Here is a 15079-nt window from a genome sequence, read left to right on the forward strand (position 1 = left end):
CCTTAATCCAAACATGGAGCATGAGGCCAACGGGGTTTTAGAAGACTCCTGGTGAGGCACAGCGGGGCTTTGATGATCACTGCAAATTCACACTCCTTCACCTCCAGCCTGTGATAGCCAGGATTTACGGCTCTCCCTGGCAGGAGTCTCGGGGCAGCCGCCAGGAAGGTGCTCTCATAGGTCATGGCTTTAGTTCATCAGCCAGAGCTTTTCCCCCTTAGGTAGAATGACGGTAAAGGACGCAGGCCTGGGAGCCAGGCCTCCTGGCCCGTGTTCAGACCCCAGGCCTGCCGCTTACTAGTGGTGTGACCTTGCTCAGGTGACTCCCCCTCTGTCCCGGTGACCACAGTGCGGTGAGGGCCGTCAGCGCACCTGCCTGCCAGGTGAGTGATGGAGGAGGAGAAGCCGGTCATGGGAGCGTGTGGTGCCTCAACAAGGCATGCAGGGAGCTGTTCGGCCTCCTTGGAAGAAGACAAAGCAGAGGCGGGGGCTCCGTCCTCCTATCGGCCCTCAGACATCAGGACTCCGCAGACCACTCTCCTGCGACCGTTGCCCGGGCCCCACGTTACAGATGGGGAGATTCAGGCTCTAGAAGTGCAAGTGACTCTCCTGGCTTCACCTGCCCTGTAGGCTGAAGAACTGGGGTCAGGGCGCATACCCACTCGGTCTAAACATCAGGGAAATCTGATGACTCGTCCAGAATTTAGAGAGCCTTGCCCGAGTCGGTAATCATATCTGTGATGGCTGCATCCAGTGCACAGAGCGGGGATACCTGGTCTTTCTTGATCCACCCTGAACGCAGCAGGTTCTGGACCTGTGAGGAAACCAGGACCGGGAGGGGAGGGGAGCCGTTCCAGCCCCAGAGCTGCTGAGCGGCAGGGACGGGACCGGACTCCAACCCGCCCGCTTTCCTCCGTGCCCTGCCTCTTCCCCGATGATGAGCTTCTATCACGCTCTGAGCCCCTTACCCAGACCCCGCAGGGGAGGGGAGGGAGCACAGCCCAGCCTCGCTCCCTGAGGTGGAAGAACAGAGCCAGCCGGGATCCGCTGGTACCTGCCTGGCTGGCCCGTCTGGGAGGGGCGTCCTTTGACCTAAGTCAAACACTTAACTAATTTGGGAACACAGGGCTTCTGTCATGAACGGTGTGCTGGTGCTTGTGTGGACTGGATGGTGGTGTTTTCTGCAGAAGGGGGTGCGGGGAGGGCGTGGAGGGAGTTTCGTAGGTGACAGATTTTCTCCAGCCTGCTGTCATTCCTCCAGTGATTGAGTTGTCGCTTCCCTTACAGGTGGAAAGAGACTTTGAAAGGGAGTATGGAAAACTCCAGCAGTGAGTGTCAACCCCCAGAAGGGAGGGCAGGGAGGGGGCTGCTCCGAGAAGGAAAAGAGCCCTCTGCCCGGGCTGCCTCGTCCGCTCACCCTGGGAGCTGAGGGCAGCTCAGTTCACACCTGCCAGAAATTCTCCCGCGGGGTGGTGGCTCTGTGACAGTCGTTAACTCAGCCTTTGGGTGCCTCGCGCCAAGCTCGCGGTGGCCCTTCAGTCAGTGGGGACATCCGCGCAGAGCAGGCCCTTCCTCCTCCTGGCAGGCGACCTGAGTGTCGCGTGGGGCTCGGCTCAGGGGGACGGGCAGAACGGGGGCAGAAGCAGGTGGGTGATGGCAGGTCCCCAGGCCCATGTCCCTGCCTTGCAGGCTGGAGGAGCAGACCAAGCGGCTGCAGAAGGACATGAAGAAGAGCACGGACGCCGACCTGGGTAGGCGGCCCGTCCCCCGTGCCCGGCCTGGATGAGGGAGGGGCAGAGGTGGACACCCTCCTCGCTCAGTCCCTTTGGGGCTGGCTTAGAAGGAAGTGCCCTTAGTAGGTGCCCCGCAGATGTTCCTGAGAAGTGGCTTGCGGTCACCCTTCACTTAGCAGATCACCACTCCCTGCTTTCCGTGGGGCGGCAGCAGCCACCACTGGCGGGTGGAGGGCAGCTCCCGTGGTCTGTGCCCCAGAGCCTCCGGCCAGTGCTCCTCCAGAGGATGGGGGCGTGGTGGGGGGGTCTGGCCATGACCACCCCTGCTTCTGACCCCAGCGTCTCCAGACTGTGTGTGTAGCAAGCCACGGGTCTGATTTTCAGTCTGTCCGTTATCTGTTTTGTAGTTAGCTCTGAGTTGCCTGGGTTCCATCTTTCGTTGTGGCTCCCGCTGTCTTTCTAGTAGGGAAATGCTGTGGCCTGTGCTTCTCTTCCTTCCTGCTTTTCCACACAGCTGCACTCTCAGAGCGTGAACGGAAAGGACAGAACGTCAGGGATCTATGAACTGGAGTCTGGCTGTAGAGAGTGTAGGTTTTTAACAAAGAAATCAGGACAAATGGGTGACCCCTGGCACCTAGGATTTCTGGCTGCTTCTGGCCCGAGTCAGACGTGGAGTCTGGGCAGCGGAAGCCCTCCTGAAACAGTGGCGCCCTCACCCACCCCAAAGCCTGCATCCCCCAGTCCAGGCCAGAGAGCCTCGCACACTGTTGGCTGGGGCATCAGAGTCAGTGAGGGCCTGCTGCAGTGTGGGTCGCCCGGCCCACCCCAAGACTCTGATTCATCAGGTCTGGGTGAGGCTTAGGGACCCCGCTTTGAGAACCACTGCTCCATACGGTCGGGGGGAATCAAATTCCACCTTTCCTGGTCTTGGAAACTCCTGAGCTGCTGCCTGGACAGGATCTCACATCCAAAGCTGTGGGTCCAAACTAAGACCAAGTAGGCGTGACCAGACCCTGCCAGGTCCTCGTCGACCCCTGCACTCCCAGGTTGTGTCAGGGCTCTAGAGACCCACGTGCGGTCCAGGACGCCTGGGCTCCCTAAGGTACGAAGCCCGCCAGCCTCCCGGTTTGTGCTGGGCTGACCATGCCCCTCCCCTGTCCCTGTAGAGGTAGAACAAGGGATGTGAGCTGCTGCAGAGGAGAGTGGAGGCCACGGCACCCTACTGTGTTCACACAGGCCGGTGATGCCTCGGGGCGGGGCTCCCAGACGAAGGGCCGCCCCGCAGACTCTCAGCGTTCATTGACTTCAGATGGTTCTAGCAAAGAGACATCGGCGTGAAGATGTGGAGGTGTTAGGAAAGAAAAGGAAAATTGGGAAGAAAGTCTTCCCTCCCAACCCCTGACTTTTGGGGGGTTTTCCCTTAACTATTAAAAAAAAATTAGGGGAAGAAATTTTTCAAAAACATTTCCAGTTTTGTCCTTGTTTTCTATCTTTTAATTACGCAGTCTGTGACCGTTTCATAATCCAGTCAAATGACACGTGAGTTTGCTCCTAAGCCTACAAAGTCACTTTACTTTTTTTTAAGAGGGTTTTTGCCTCCGTTGCTTCAACATCTCTGGGAAGTTTACATTTCTAGTCTTCTCTCCTATTTTGCCCTTTTGCTAGGGGACTGCAGCACACCCCCAGATTCAAGAGAAATCAAGGTATATAACACTTAGTGTGCTCTGGTTTCATTGGCAGCATTTTTTTTTCTTCACGGTTTATGCAATAATGGTGTGTGTTACAGTTAATAGCATCTTAAATTTAATGACATAAAATAATAAATAGATCAAAAACACGTTTTCCCGTGAGCCCCTGAAACTGGTACAGACACTGTGGGGCAAGCAAGGCCCTTCTCCAGCCTTTCCTGCCCCTCTAGGATTTCGTTTGCTGGTAATGGAGGCCTGAAAACTCTCACGGGACCAAGAACTCCAAAGCTGCCAACAGGTTGCCTCGCCATACCAAATCCGGCCTAGTTTTGTCAATAAAGTTTTATTGGAACACACCCATTCTTTGGGTGTCTATGGCAAAGTTGAGTTATTGAAAGCCTAAAATCTTATCTCTAGCTGTACAGTAGGTTTGCCTCTCTGGTGTAGATACCATGCTACTCTTTCTGTGAGGGAGCCCCAAACCAAGCTTCGCATCCAAACCGCCTGGAGATTTTTTTTTTTTTAATGCATATTCCTGGATTCCAGGCTTACTGAAATAAATCTTTGGAGCTAGAAATATGTATTTCTTACAGCTTCCCGCCCAAATGATTCTGTTATAATCCAGAGTTTGGAAAGTAAGTCATTGCAACAGGTAAATCTGCTCAAAAGAATTACCCAGAGCAGTATCAGGAATGCACATTACACCATAAGGACTGGTGTCTTGTGCCTCTGGGGTACTGTGTAGTTTATGGCCAGTGGCCACGGATGGAGGTCGTCCGGATGCAGGCCTCTGGCCCCAAGGACGACAGGGAGTCCTGAGGACAAGACCTTGAAGCATGCCCTGTCATTGGTTCACTGAGCTTTGACTTCTTACAGCCATGTCCAAGTCCGCTGTGAAGATATCCTTGGACTTGCTCTCCAATCCCCTCTGCGAGCAAGACCAGGACTTTCTGAACATGGTGACAGCCCTGGACACGGCCATGAAGCGGATGGATGCCTTCAACCAGGAAAAGGTGACTGGGGTCTTGGTCTCCCCCTCCTCGAGGCTTCTTTCTGGGTGGAGTGCTGCATGGAGTCCTTATCGGGGCTTGGTCTCCTCTCTGGACACCTGAGTGTCCCAGCCCTGTGAGCTCTCCCCTGGCCACCCTGCCCCCGCACCGGCTGCTTCCCGTAGCTCCCACTAGCTCACATCACTCACATGGGGCCACGAGGGAGACTCAGGCCGGCTCTGCCCACCCACGCCTGTAGCCCCTCAGACTTGCCCACCCAGCCTCACTGAGCAAGGCCATCATCGGCTTCACAGAATGAGAACTGACCCGGGACAAGGCCGGTGCGCCTTGTCACCCTTCAGGCTCCCCGGTTGTCATCTCTGCCTCACTCCAGCGGCAGTTAGGGGTGTCTCCCTGCCTGGGGCTCTCGGGGTACCCCTGTCCTGCTCCCTTTCTCTTCTCAGGAACTTGGAGGCTCCCCCTTTTGGGAAGAGTCTGGCTTCCCCCCAGTTTTTGTTTTGTTTTTTTTTAATTTTGGCTGCGTCGGGTCTTCGTTGCTGTGCACGGGCTTTCTCTAGTTGTGGAGAGCGGGGGGCCACTCTTCGTTGCAGTGCGCGGGCTTCTCATTGCAGTGGCTTCTCTTGTTGTGGAGCACGGGCTCTATGCACGTGGGCCTCAGTCGTTGTGGCATGCGAGCTCAGTAGTTGTGGCTTGCAAGCTCTAGAGCACAGGCTCAGTAGTTGTGGTGCATGGGCTTAGTTGCTCCGTGGCATGTGGGATCTTCCCGGGCCAGGGCTCAAACCCGTGTCCCCTGCATTGGCGGGCAGATTCTTAACCCCCGCGCCACCAGGGAAGCCCTGGCTTCCCCCCAATTTTGACGCCATCGGGTTTTTCTTTTGACAGGTGAACCAGATACAAAAGACTGTGATTGAACCCTTAAAAAAGTGAGTAAAGGTCATCGGGGGGACCACAGGCCTGAGGGCAGTTACTGGACAGGCAGGTCAACCAGCCACTTGGGGACCGAATATCGTTTCTGGCAGCCTGTCCCCAGACTCACACGGGGTGGACAGGAACCTCCAGGGGACACCAGCTCCCTGATCTGTGGCCCTGGGGTTGACACTCCCAGTAGCTCCAGAGCACCTGCCTGGCCAGGCACGCTCAGTGGTGGCAGGGCCTGTCTGATCCTCCACAGTGGCCGGCCGGCACTCCTGTGGTCATTCTGCCATTGTCCCTTTGTTCCTGACCGAGAACCAGTGGGACCAGAGCTTGTGGAGTTAAGCTAGCAGAGATCTTGGCCGGGCCTCCACGGAGATGAGTGAGGCCTTTCATCTCGCTCAGCCGGGTTGGGGGAAGCAGCTGCCTGCCACACGTGGCTTTTGAAGCGGTGGGGGGGGGTGGGGGGGTGGCCGCACACGGGAAAGGGCGCTGCAGCGGGGTCCCGCCTGGGAAGGTCCCCCGATTCATGACCTGCCAGGGTCAGAAATTCTTCTGTGAGACTCATCTTCTGTCCAGCAGGCTCTGGTCAGTGATCAGACAGGCCTATTCCCCGGGTCCCCTAGGGGGGTGGCGCTGGGCGGGAGACAGGCAGGAACGTTGCCTTGAAGCTCCCGAATCACTTCATCTTCCTCCCTGGCCTCTCCCAGCTCGGCTCCGGCCTAGAGAGGCTCCCGCTCCAGCCCAGCAGCTGCACTTTATTACCTCTTCTGTGGTGGTCCCTGGCAGTTGCCTCACCAGGGCCTGGGTAATGAGGCTGTGCTAATTACCATGAGGCCTGGATCAGGGCCTGGAGGGCGATGGAGAGAGCAGGTTTTGATCCTGTGACCCCTGGCGTTCAGGTTGTTGAGCTCTTGTTCCCTGTTCAGGTCCAAGGGGTGGGGTTAGGCAAAGCTCTTTCTAAGCTGGGCTGTCTGGAGGCTTAGCCGTGGAGGGCAGGCAGAACCTGGCCCACAGGGATTCCTCCCCGCTCCTGCCCCGAGCCCCTGTCCCCAGCCCCTGCTCGGCCCCAGGTCGCAGTGTCATGTGAGGAGCAGGGTGCTGGGCAGGCCAGTAGCTCAGGAGGGAGCGTCGGAAAGAGCTCCGCTGCTTGTAGCTCTGTGACCCCGTCTCCAGGCCTGAGGGTTCAGAACTGGGTGGGAAGGACCCCTGGCCGAGCTGACCGTGCCCACGGGGGTCCCAGGGGCTGCCACGGAGGCTGCCATGCACACCTATGGCTGGCAGAGCTAGGCAGGGGACACCGGCCCAGAGAACTGGGGACTGACTTCCGCCTTGATTTCACCACCACCGAGGCGGGCCTGAAATCTGATGCCTGGCTTCTGGAGCCAAATGGAGAGAAATCGCGGCTGCTTCCCACCACTCCAGCCGCGCACCACCTGCCAGGAAGGTGGGTGAGTGGCCGAGGGGGTGGCCACCATCTCCGCAGCAGATCCGCTGACCTCTGCCCAAGCCCCCCAGGCCTGCCTGCCTGCCTGCCCGGCTGGCTTCTTTGTATCCCGTGGCCGACATGCGATCTCCCCCAACCACATAAACCCGGCACTGCCTGTTGCCGCCTCTTGCCAGGAGAGAAGCTCCCAGGGACCCCAGCCCCGGAAACAGGAAGCTGCAGCTTTCCTGTCCTCTGATGAGGAACATCGCCACATGGCCACCCTGCCGCCCCCGGCCTCCCCCCAGGGGGCTCGGCCTCTAATCCCCCAGTCTCTGGGCCGTGTTCACAGGGTGGGATGGGGATGCTTTCAATTTCCCTTTCCTGGTGGGTGGAAGATCCCGGCTGTGTGGGCACAGATTGAGGAATGGCAGGCATGCCCCACCTCCCAGCCAGCCTCCCTCCCTCCCCCTTTCCCTCCGCCTCTTGATGCCTCTTCACCCCACGCTTACCCTGAGGACCATTTGCTGCCCCACCTTAGGACAGGCAAGAAATGGGCAGAGCTTCAGGAGCGCCTGGGGTAGGCCCAGCCCTGTCCTCCCTTCTCTGCAATTCAAACTTTAGGAGCTTAGGATGTAGCGCAGAAGCCATGCGGCATCCCCCGAGAAACGGACCAGAATGATAACTGCCGAGGCGGGGCAGTGCAGTGGAGTGGGGAGAGCCCTGGACAGGACAGGCCTGTGCCTCCAAGTCTCTTCCCCTTCTGCGGAAGCAGGAACGGAGCTGAACTCTCAAAATGGCAGAGCCGGGCACTCCCCTGAGCGGAGAGGGAGGTATCGTGGGCTGGAGTGGCGCTGTATGTGGAGGGCAGAGTCCCTCCTGGGGTCCTAGCCCAGGGACTCCCATGTGCCCCTCACCACTAATTATCAGGGGGACGCCAGGCACTGAGCAGAGAGGCTCTGGGCCCGCAGCCTTGCTCCTTCGTGGCAGCCCCATAAAAGTGCAGGCTTGGTGCCCCAGGGAGAGCTGGATCACCCCATCCTTGTCAGGTCAAGTCAGCAGGTACCCTGTCAGGTCCCAGGGGCATGTCTGGAAGGGGCCCGGGCTCTGGGGACCAGCCTATGCTTGTCCTTGCCTCCCTGCAGCTTCCCTGCCCTGACGAGAAGGTAGGGGCAGCACTAAAACACCCCACACGAGGAGGGGTGTCTGCTGCCAGGAGCCCCTTTCCCCGAACAGCACCCTGGTGTTTATACCCCCCGGCACGTGGAGCTGACAGAGTTCTTCCTGTTACTTCTAAGCGGAAAACGAGGCGGTGTGGCCTCAGTGGGGCAGTGACCTGAGCCAGGGATTACAGAGTTCGGTCCCCACCCCCCCTTTTGTCAGCTACCTCCGATTACAGTGTCTGATCTCCCCTGCCTGACCTTAGCTTCCCTGCTTTACTGTGAGAAGGGCGTGACACCTACCCGGGCGGTCCGAGGCCCAGGGCCCAAGGAGTCACGTCCCTCGGCAGCGGCGGACATCAAGCTGAGCCCTCCGCGGCCTCTGGGTTCAGCTAAGGGTGCCGTCTGCCGTGGGAGGTGGAAGTCAGCATGCTGACCAAAGTTTCCCTTGGGCCTCCCAGAGCAGCCGCTTCCTCCCCCCAGAGGATACGTGGCCTTGCTTCCGGAAGGCTGAAGGTAGTGTCCTGTGGACACACCCATCCCCTGAGGTTGCCTGGAAATCAGTCAGCCCTGGATCCACGCCTTCTCCCCCTGGCTCAGGACCTGCCCTGGGGCTGGATTTCTACACCCTCTGTAGGCCAGCCCAGTCCCAGCATGTTGTAGTCAGCCTTGTTGTATCCGACCCTGGCCCTGGAGATAAAGCCCAGTGGACTTTATGGGGGGAAGAGGGTTGTGAGCACTGGCCCAAGTGCTGCCGGGGTCAGAGTATCGAGAGCTGCTTGACCACCCGCGGATGACGCCCATGCTGCACATTCCTTCCTTACTCGTGCCGCCCTCCTCCCCGAGGACGTGGGGTGCAGGGGGAGGTGGCGTGGCGGCTTCCCAGGCCCAGGTGCACCTGCTCCCCTGAGCCACATGCCTCTCCGCCGGCGAGGGAGAGGGGCTCACCTGGCATCCGAGACCCCGTCGTAGCACTGCCTGAGGCAAAAGCAGTGAAGTGAGTCCAGCTCCCCCAGAGGGTCTCAGCCGTCCCAGGCGTGTTCAGCCCTACCCCAGGGGGACCTTGTGTCCTGGGCGTGGCTGGTCCAGTTTGCAGAGCACCAAGTAGGCCTGCGTCTTCTGCCCGGCAGAGCAGTCATTCAGGGGTTGATTGCAGTGTAGAGGGGCCTGCGACTGAGGATTCGGAGAGGATTCGGAGAAGCGTGGGTGGTCTGGCCCACGTTAGCATCTCCAGCTACGTGGTGAGCCCATTACGGACACCGAGAGAGTGAGAAGAATCCGCTTTAGTGGCCTTTCTATCTGTTTCATCAAACTCTGCTGCCTGGGCCTATAGCTTTGTTTGGGGCATTATGCGTCAGTCAAGTGTCTATCCTCTGTTTTCTGGCAGAGGTATTCATTACTCTTATGTCACGTGGACTCTTGATTTGTTGAGGCTTTTTCCTGCCCCATCTTTCATCTTCTCTGAGTTGCTCTGGGAAGAACCGACTCTGCTTCTGGTCCTGGGTCTCCCTCTGTGTGCTTCGCAACCCCCCCCCCCCCGAATAACCACTGCACCGTCACCTCGGCTTGAGGCTGGGGCTCCACTGGCCACTCGGGCTCCCAGCTGCGAGATAGACGCTCCAGCCCCTCAGGCTTTGTGTTCAAGGAAGCTGCCCCATCTTCTGTCCAGTTCCAGAAAACCTGCTTGCAGGCTGGCCTGGCCTCCTCCCACACTCATTAGTCAAGGAGAATGCAGCATTCCTGCCTGGGATGCGGTCCTGCCCTGGGTCCACCCCAAGACTGTGTTGCCCTTCCCAGTCAAAGAAGATCCTAGTTACAAAGATTACGCCCATGGTGCCAAAGATGCCAGAGCCTCTGCTGCTGCTCTTTCTGAACAGCCACCCTAGCACTGCCCTGTGGTTCTTGTAGTCCTGGTGGGGCAGGAAGAGCTCCTGCAGTCGTTTTCCTCAAACATTTGGTTTGACAGTTTGGCTGTTTCAACAGTAGAGCATGAGGATTCCTGTTTTTCCGGCAGAGTTGGTAGAAAAGGCTGGGAGTAGCTTGTCATCATTTAATAGGAGTAGAGTCGATTTACAAGGTTGTCTTAGTTTTGGGTGTACAGCAAAGTGATTCCGTTTTTTATATATAGTTATAGATATACATGTATATATACAGGTGTGTATACATGTATATGTACATGTGTATGTGTGTATATATATTTTTCAGATTCTTTTCTGTTATAGATGATTATAAGATATTGAATATAGTTCCCTGTGCTATATAGTAGGACCTTGTTGTTCATCTGTTTTATATATAGCAGTGTGTATCTGTTAATCCCAAACTCCTAATTTATCATTTATCCCTCCCCCGCCTTTCCCCTTTGGTGACCGCAAGTTTGTTTTCTATGTCTGTGAGTCTGTTTCTGTTTTGTAAATAAGTTCATTTGTGTCATATTTTAGATTCTACATATAAGCGATATCATATGATACTTGTCTTTCTATGTCTGGCTTACTTCACTTAGTGTCATAATCTCTAGGTCCATCCATCTTGCTGCAAATGGCATCACTTCACTTGTTGTTAATGGCTGAGTAATATGGGAGTAGATTTCGGTTGCAGGTCTGTCACCTGCTGTTGGCAGCATGAGGTGGTAGGGAGGTGCCAGAGGGAGAGCTGGGACACTTGAGTTATCTGCTGGACTGTCACTACCTAACTGTGACCTTGGACAAGTCATGTCATCTCCCTGGTCTCAGTTTTTTCACTTTTCTAATGGAAGATGTTGGACAGAAGCTTGATCTCCCAGCTTTTCTGATAGCGCCCTCAGAGCAGCTGCCCTTGGCCTAGCTCCTGGAGCACCCCTGGGTCTGGGCCCACTCCCAAGGGGTGCTGTCTCCATCTGCTCAAATGGCTTCCTGAGCTCTGTCCACCCCTGTTCCTCCGTGATTGTCCAGAGAGCTCTCCTGGCTCTGCTAGCTCATCTGTCTTTTGTTTCTTCTGAGATGCCTGATGCTAATTAATAGAACCTGAATCTTTTTGTACCAGGTCAACAGCACGGAGGAGCTGTACCAGGTCAGCCCCTCCATGCTGCAGCATAGGTCTCTGAAACGCGGGGTGGGGGCTAAAGGGCAGTGGCAGCATCAGTGGCATCATGCATTCATGACCTTCTGAGTCTTACCCAGGTCGGTGGAGTGGCCCTTACCCTGTCTTCCTTGCCCTGGCCTTACCCCAAGGCGACATTCTCAGCCTGTGCCCCACCAAGGCCAGGGCCCCATCTATCTCGTTCACAGCAAGATCCCCAAGACCTAGAACAGAGTCTGGCGCTTGGTAGGCGCTCGATACATATTTTTGAATGAGTGGTGAGCTGCCAGCCTGCAGCTCCAAGAACAGCCCGTCTCCAACCCACTGTGGCCGGCAGGTTTGGCAGTGTCTTCCCGAGCCTCAACATGGCCGTGAAACGGCGGGAGCAGGCCTTGCAGGACTACAGGAGGTTGCAGGCCAAGGTGGAGAAGTACGAGGAGAAGGAGAAGACAGGGCCGGTGCTGGCCAAACTCCACCAGGTACCGGGGAGAAGGGGCTGGGGCTGGACAGGGGGCCACGTGGTTCCTCCTTCACCCAGGGACAGGAGGCCAAGTTCCTCCTTCACCCAGGGACCAAGACACCGGATGTCCTGACTCCCCCTACCACCACCATACACACACACACAGCACCTCCACCACCCCCCGTGCCCCACTCAGGAAGCTGGATGAGCCAGCAAGAGCTGTGCCACCCAGAGTCTTGCTCCTCAGGCCCGAGAAGAGCTTCGGCCCGTGCGGGATGACTTTGAGGCCAAGAACAAGCAGCTCCTGGATGAGATGCCGCGGTTCTACAACAGCCGACTGGACTACTTCCAGCCCAGCTTTGAGTCCCTGATCCGAGCACAGGTGAGGCCGCTGCCACCCCGCATGATGGCCCAACACTTCTTCCCTCGGGAGGCAGTCGCGGGCTTTGGAGACCCATCTCATGCCAGCCCCGCCCTGCTCCCCACACCGGAAGCGGGGCTCAGTCACTCTCTGCCCCCAGCCCTGCCCCCGAGGGAGGAATGCAGGGCGCCCCCGGTTGTTGGCTGGAATTCCCGTTTCGGTCTCTCCGTTGCTCTTTGGTTAATCCCAACTTTCACATGAGGTCCCTTGTCGTCCAAGAGTTCTTCGCTGAAGTTCTCTCTCTCCAGGAGCAGCAAGAGGAAACCAGGCCGCACCTCCAGCGCCTCACCCTGATGGGCAGGTCGCTTGCCTGGCGGGCCCAGGTCAGGGACAGGGGCCACAGGTGAAGGCCTTTTTCCGAGGACCCTGCACCCCCTCCCCTCCCTAGTTAGTCCTTCTCTTTTGGTGGAAGACTAGGGGGTGTCTTGACTTTTAGCAACCCTTGGAGGGGTCCCTAAACCCCGGCGAGAGCCATGCGCAGGGCCCCCACCTGGGCACCAGGCCGTGGTGCATCTTCCAGCGGAAAGGCAGGCCCGCTCGCGTTGGGCGCGGGTGGACGTGCACCATGGTAGCACCGGGCCCGAGACCCCATGCCTCCTGCTACTCAGGGGTGTAAAGACAACGTGTGGCTCCTGCCCTCCTTCCCCCTCCCCCACGTCCTTCAAGCCCTTGGCAGGGAGTGTTCTCCCCATCCGTAAAAGAGAAAAGGTTGAGGTGCCAAAACCAAGAGGTCTTCTCCACGTGGGAAACACCCCCCGCCTCCCGCCCGCCAGGTGACTGCAGGTGCTCAGCACTCGGCCACCTTCCCCACCAGGTAACAAAGCTGAAGGCTCAACATGTCCCCGTCTGCCTCCAGCCCGCCTCGCCGCTGGGCCTGCGTGTCTGGCGCCCTCCAGTGGGCACTCTCGTTCTTACACAGTCCACAATCACAGATACCCAGGAAAAGCCTGGTTCCTGCCTCCCAGCCTGTGTCTTCAGAGAACACCAAACCCCATGGGAATCATGGGATCCGGACACTTGGGATCAGGACCCCTGAGCAGGATTAATGTTGGATCCGGGACTTGTTAGTGACCGTGTCCTTAGGGGCTCAGGGAAAATGAGGCAGAGAGCTACGTGCATAGGGACGTGGAAGGTTCCCATGCTTGCCCCGAGAGCACAGCCCCTGGAGGTGCGGGCTTCCTTTCAGCAGCTTGGCCTGGGCCGGGGACGGTGTGTTTCAGGAGACCTGTGACTTCCCTGTCCTGTGCCGCTGCTCCCGGACCCGCAGTCACCTGCCCTGCCCCCTCCACCCTGTCGCTCACCAGAGACAGCTCCAGGCTGCCCAGGTTGGGAGCCAGGGATACCCTGTAACCAGGCAGCAGGGTGGCGGAGGGTTGTTTACTGCCTCGTCAGCGCCAGCCTCCCCCTCCAGCGGCTGCTGCTGCCATTAGTCACTGGAGAAGTGAGCATTCCTAGTGACTCAGCCTGCGCAGTGCGGCTCAGGGCAGGGAGCTGGGGCGGGGGGGGCCATCCCGCTCCCCCCTCCAGCACTAGCCCGGGCCCTGTCCCCTCAGGTGACAACCCTGTTTGGAGACCTTGATTTAGATCCCCCTCAGCCCAGCTGTGCGAGTGTGGAAGACATGGCCTGGCCTTGCCAGTAATGGCACTCCAGGTTGCTAGAGAAGGAGAGTTCCTTCTCCCCAGAGACAACTTGGGGCTGGAGATGGTAACACGTAGGGGTGTTTGAGTGGTGTGGCACACTTTCTTGAAAGTACGTGACTTCATTTGGTTGTGAGGTGGAGACTGAGGCAGAAATGGTCCTTGCCCTCCTCCCCTGGGCCTGCTCAGCTCTCAGCCATCTGAGGGCTGCCCATGGGTCCCCCCCATTCCTCGGCCTGCCCCCGCCTGGTTCCTGTGCGCCTCTCCCATCCCACCTCTGGTGCCTGTGCAGAGGGAAACGTGGAAGTGAGCCTGGCCTCTGGGCCCTGCTTTCCTGGCTCTGCAGCTAAGGCAGTGATTGGCGGTGGGATGAGCTGGGAAGGGACGGAGGCTAGAACCGTGTCCCCTCTCTCACCTTTACTTCTAAGGCTGGCCCAGGGCTTTGGGAGCTGCTGTGCCCTCTCCCATGGATGAGAGCTTCTCCTAGCTTCTGTAAAGCAGTTAGCCCCTGGTCACAGGGCCTGACTCACTGGCGCCCCCAGGACCCGCCGAGGACCCACCCACACCCCCCAGCCCTTCCCCCTCAGCTGCCTGGAGAGCTCGGAGGCAGAGCACCACCCCCCACCCCCACCCCCGCCTCACCAAGGACCCGTCGCTCCCTCTGCCACCCAGGCAGTGGGCAGTGAATGCTCCTGAAGGACCCGGGGCTGTGGTTGCCACACAGCTCAAGGGGAGGGGCGGTGGTGGAGGGAGAGTGGAGTCGAGACCTGCGCTCCACTTCCCACAGGCTCCGGCCCTCCGCCCACCCACCCGCCGTGCCCCCACCGCCCACCTCCTCCCGTTCCCACCCCAGGTCGTGTACTACTCGGAAATGCACAAGATTTTCGGAGACCTGACCCAGCAGCTTGCCCAGCCCGGCTGTCCTGATGAGCAGCGGGAGCGGGAGAACGAGGCCAGACTGAGCGAGCTCAGAGCCCTCTCCATCGTGGCCGATGACTGAGCCCGGCCCTCGGAAGTCTCTGAAACACCAGCCGGCCTCTCTAGCTTACGCTTCACGAGCTCAGGCTCGGGCATCAGGGAGCAAAGGGCCCTTGCCTGGGAGAAGGATGGGGATACCGGCAGCTCCCACTGCACCACCCCAGCCCTTGGGAATGAGTCTGGAACCAGGAGCCCCAAGCAGGCTCTCACCTCCCCACTCGTAGCAAGAACCCACCGACAGGTAAGCAGTGTAGACTGTCTTAGGCCCTAAAGAACCGTCCAAAGTGCATCCTGGCCTAGGGCCAGAGCCTGGGCTCTTGTCTGCTCCCTTGAAGTCTTAGCCTGGCTTGCACGGTTGGGATCACTTCTACCTCCAAAAGGGCCACCCTGGGGAGTCACCCACCCTTGCTGCCTTTTCGCCTCAGACTCGCCTGTTCTGGGAGAGGCCTCGACACTGCCCTGGGCAATGTGAAAGCCACGGTCTCCCAGCCGCAACAGGCCCCTCACCCCAGCCTCTCGGCAAGACAGCGGCCGGCTCTGCCCACTTCTAGACTTTGGGTCAACTGCGGGGCAGAGCCCCAAGTCTTGCAGCTTCCCTA

General features: G+C 58.4%; 1 protein-coding gene across 3 annotated transcripts in view; it reads left to right on the forward strand.

Annotated features, from left to right (window-relative positions):
* BIN3 (bridging integrator 3) overlaps positions 1-14514 on the forward strand; it is a 43644-nt gene extending 29130 nt beyond the window's left edge. Inside the window, exons 3-9 of one of the 3 annotated variants that reach the window (XM_079926120.1) lie at positions 1288-1328; positions 1690-1751; positions 4298-4434; positions 5314-5354; positions 11321-11462; positions 11691-11825; positions 14356-14514. In XM_079926120.1, the coding sequence (XP_079782246.1) occupies positions 1288-1328; positions 1690-1751; positions 4298-4434; positions 5314-5354; positions 11321-11462; positions 11691-11825; positions 14356-14502 (705 nt within the window). In that variant the 3' untranslated portion in view covers positions 14503-14514. The other 2 variants (XM_079926119.1, XM_079926121.1) reach the window with 2 other exon arrangements.
* Positions 14515-15079: the final 565 nt, after the last annotated feature.

Source organism: Stenella coeruleoalba (genome assembly GCF_951394435.1).
Source record: "Stenella coeruleoalba genome assembly, chromosome: 7".
In the NCBI taxonomy this organism is placed as follows: domain Eukaryota; kingdom Metazoa; phylum Chordata; class Mammalia; order Artiodactyla; family Delphinidae; genus Stenella; species Stenella coeruleoalba.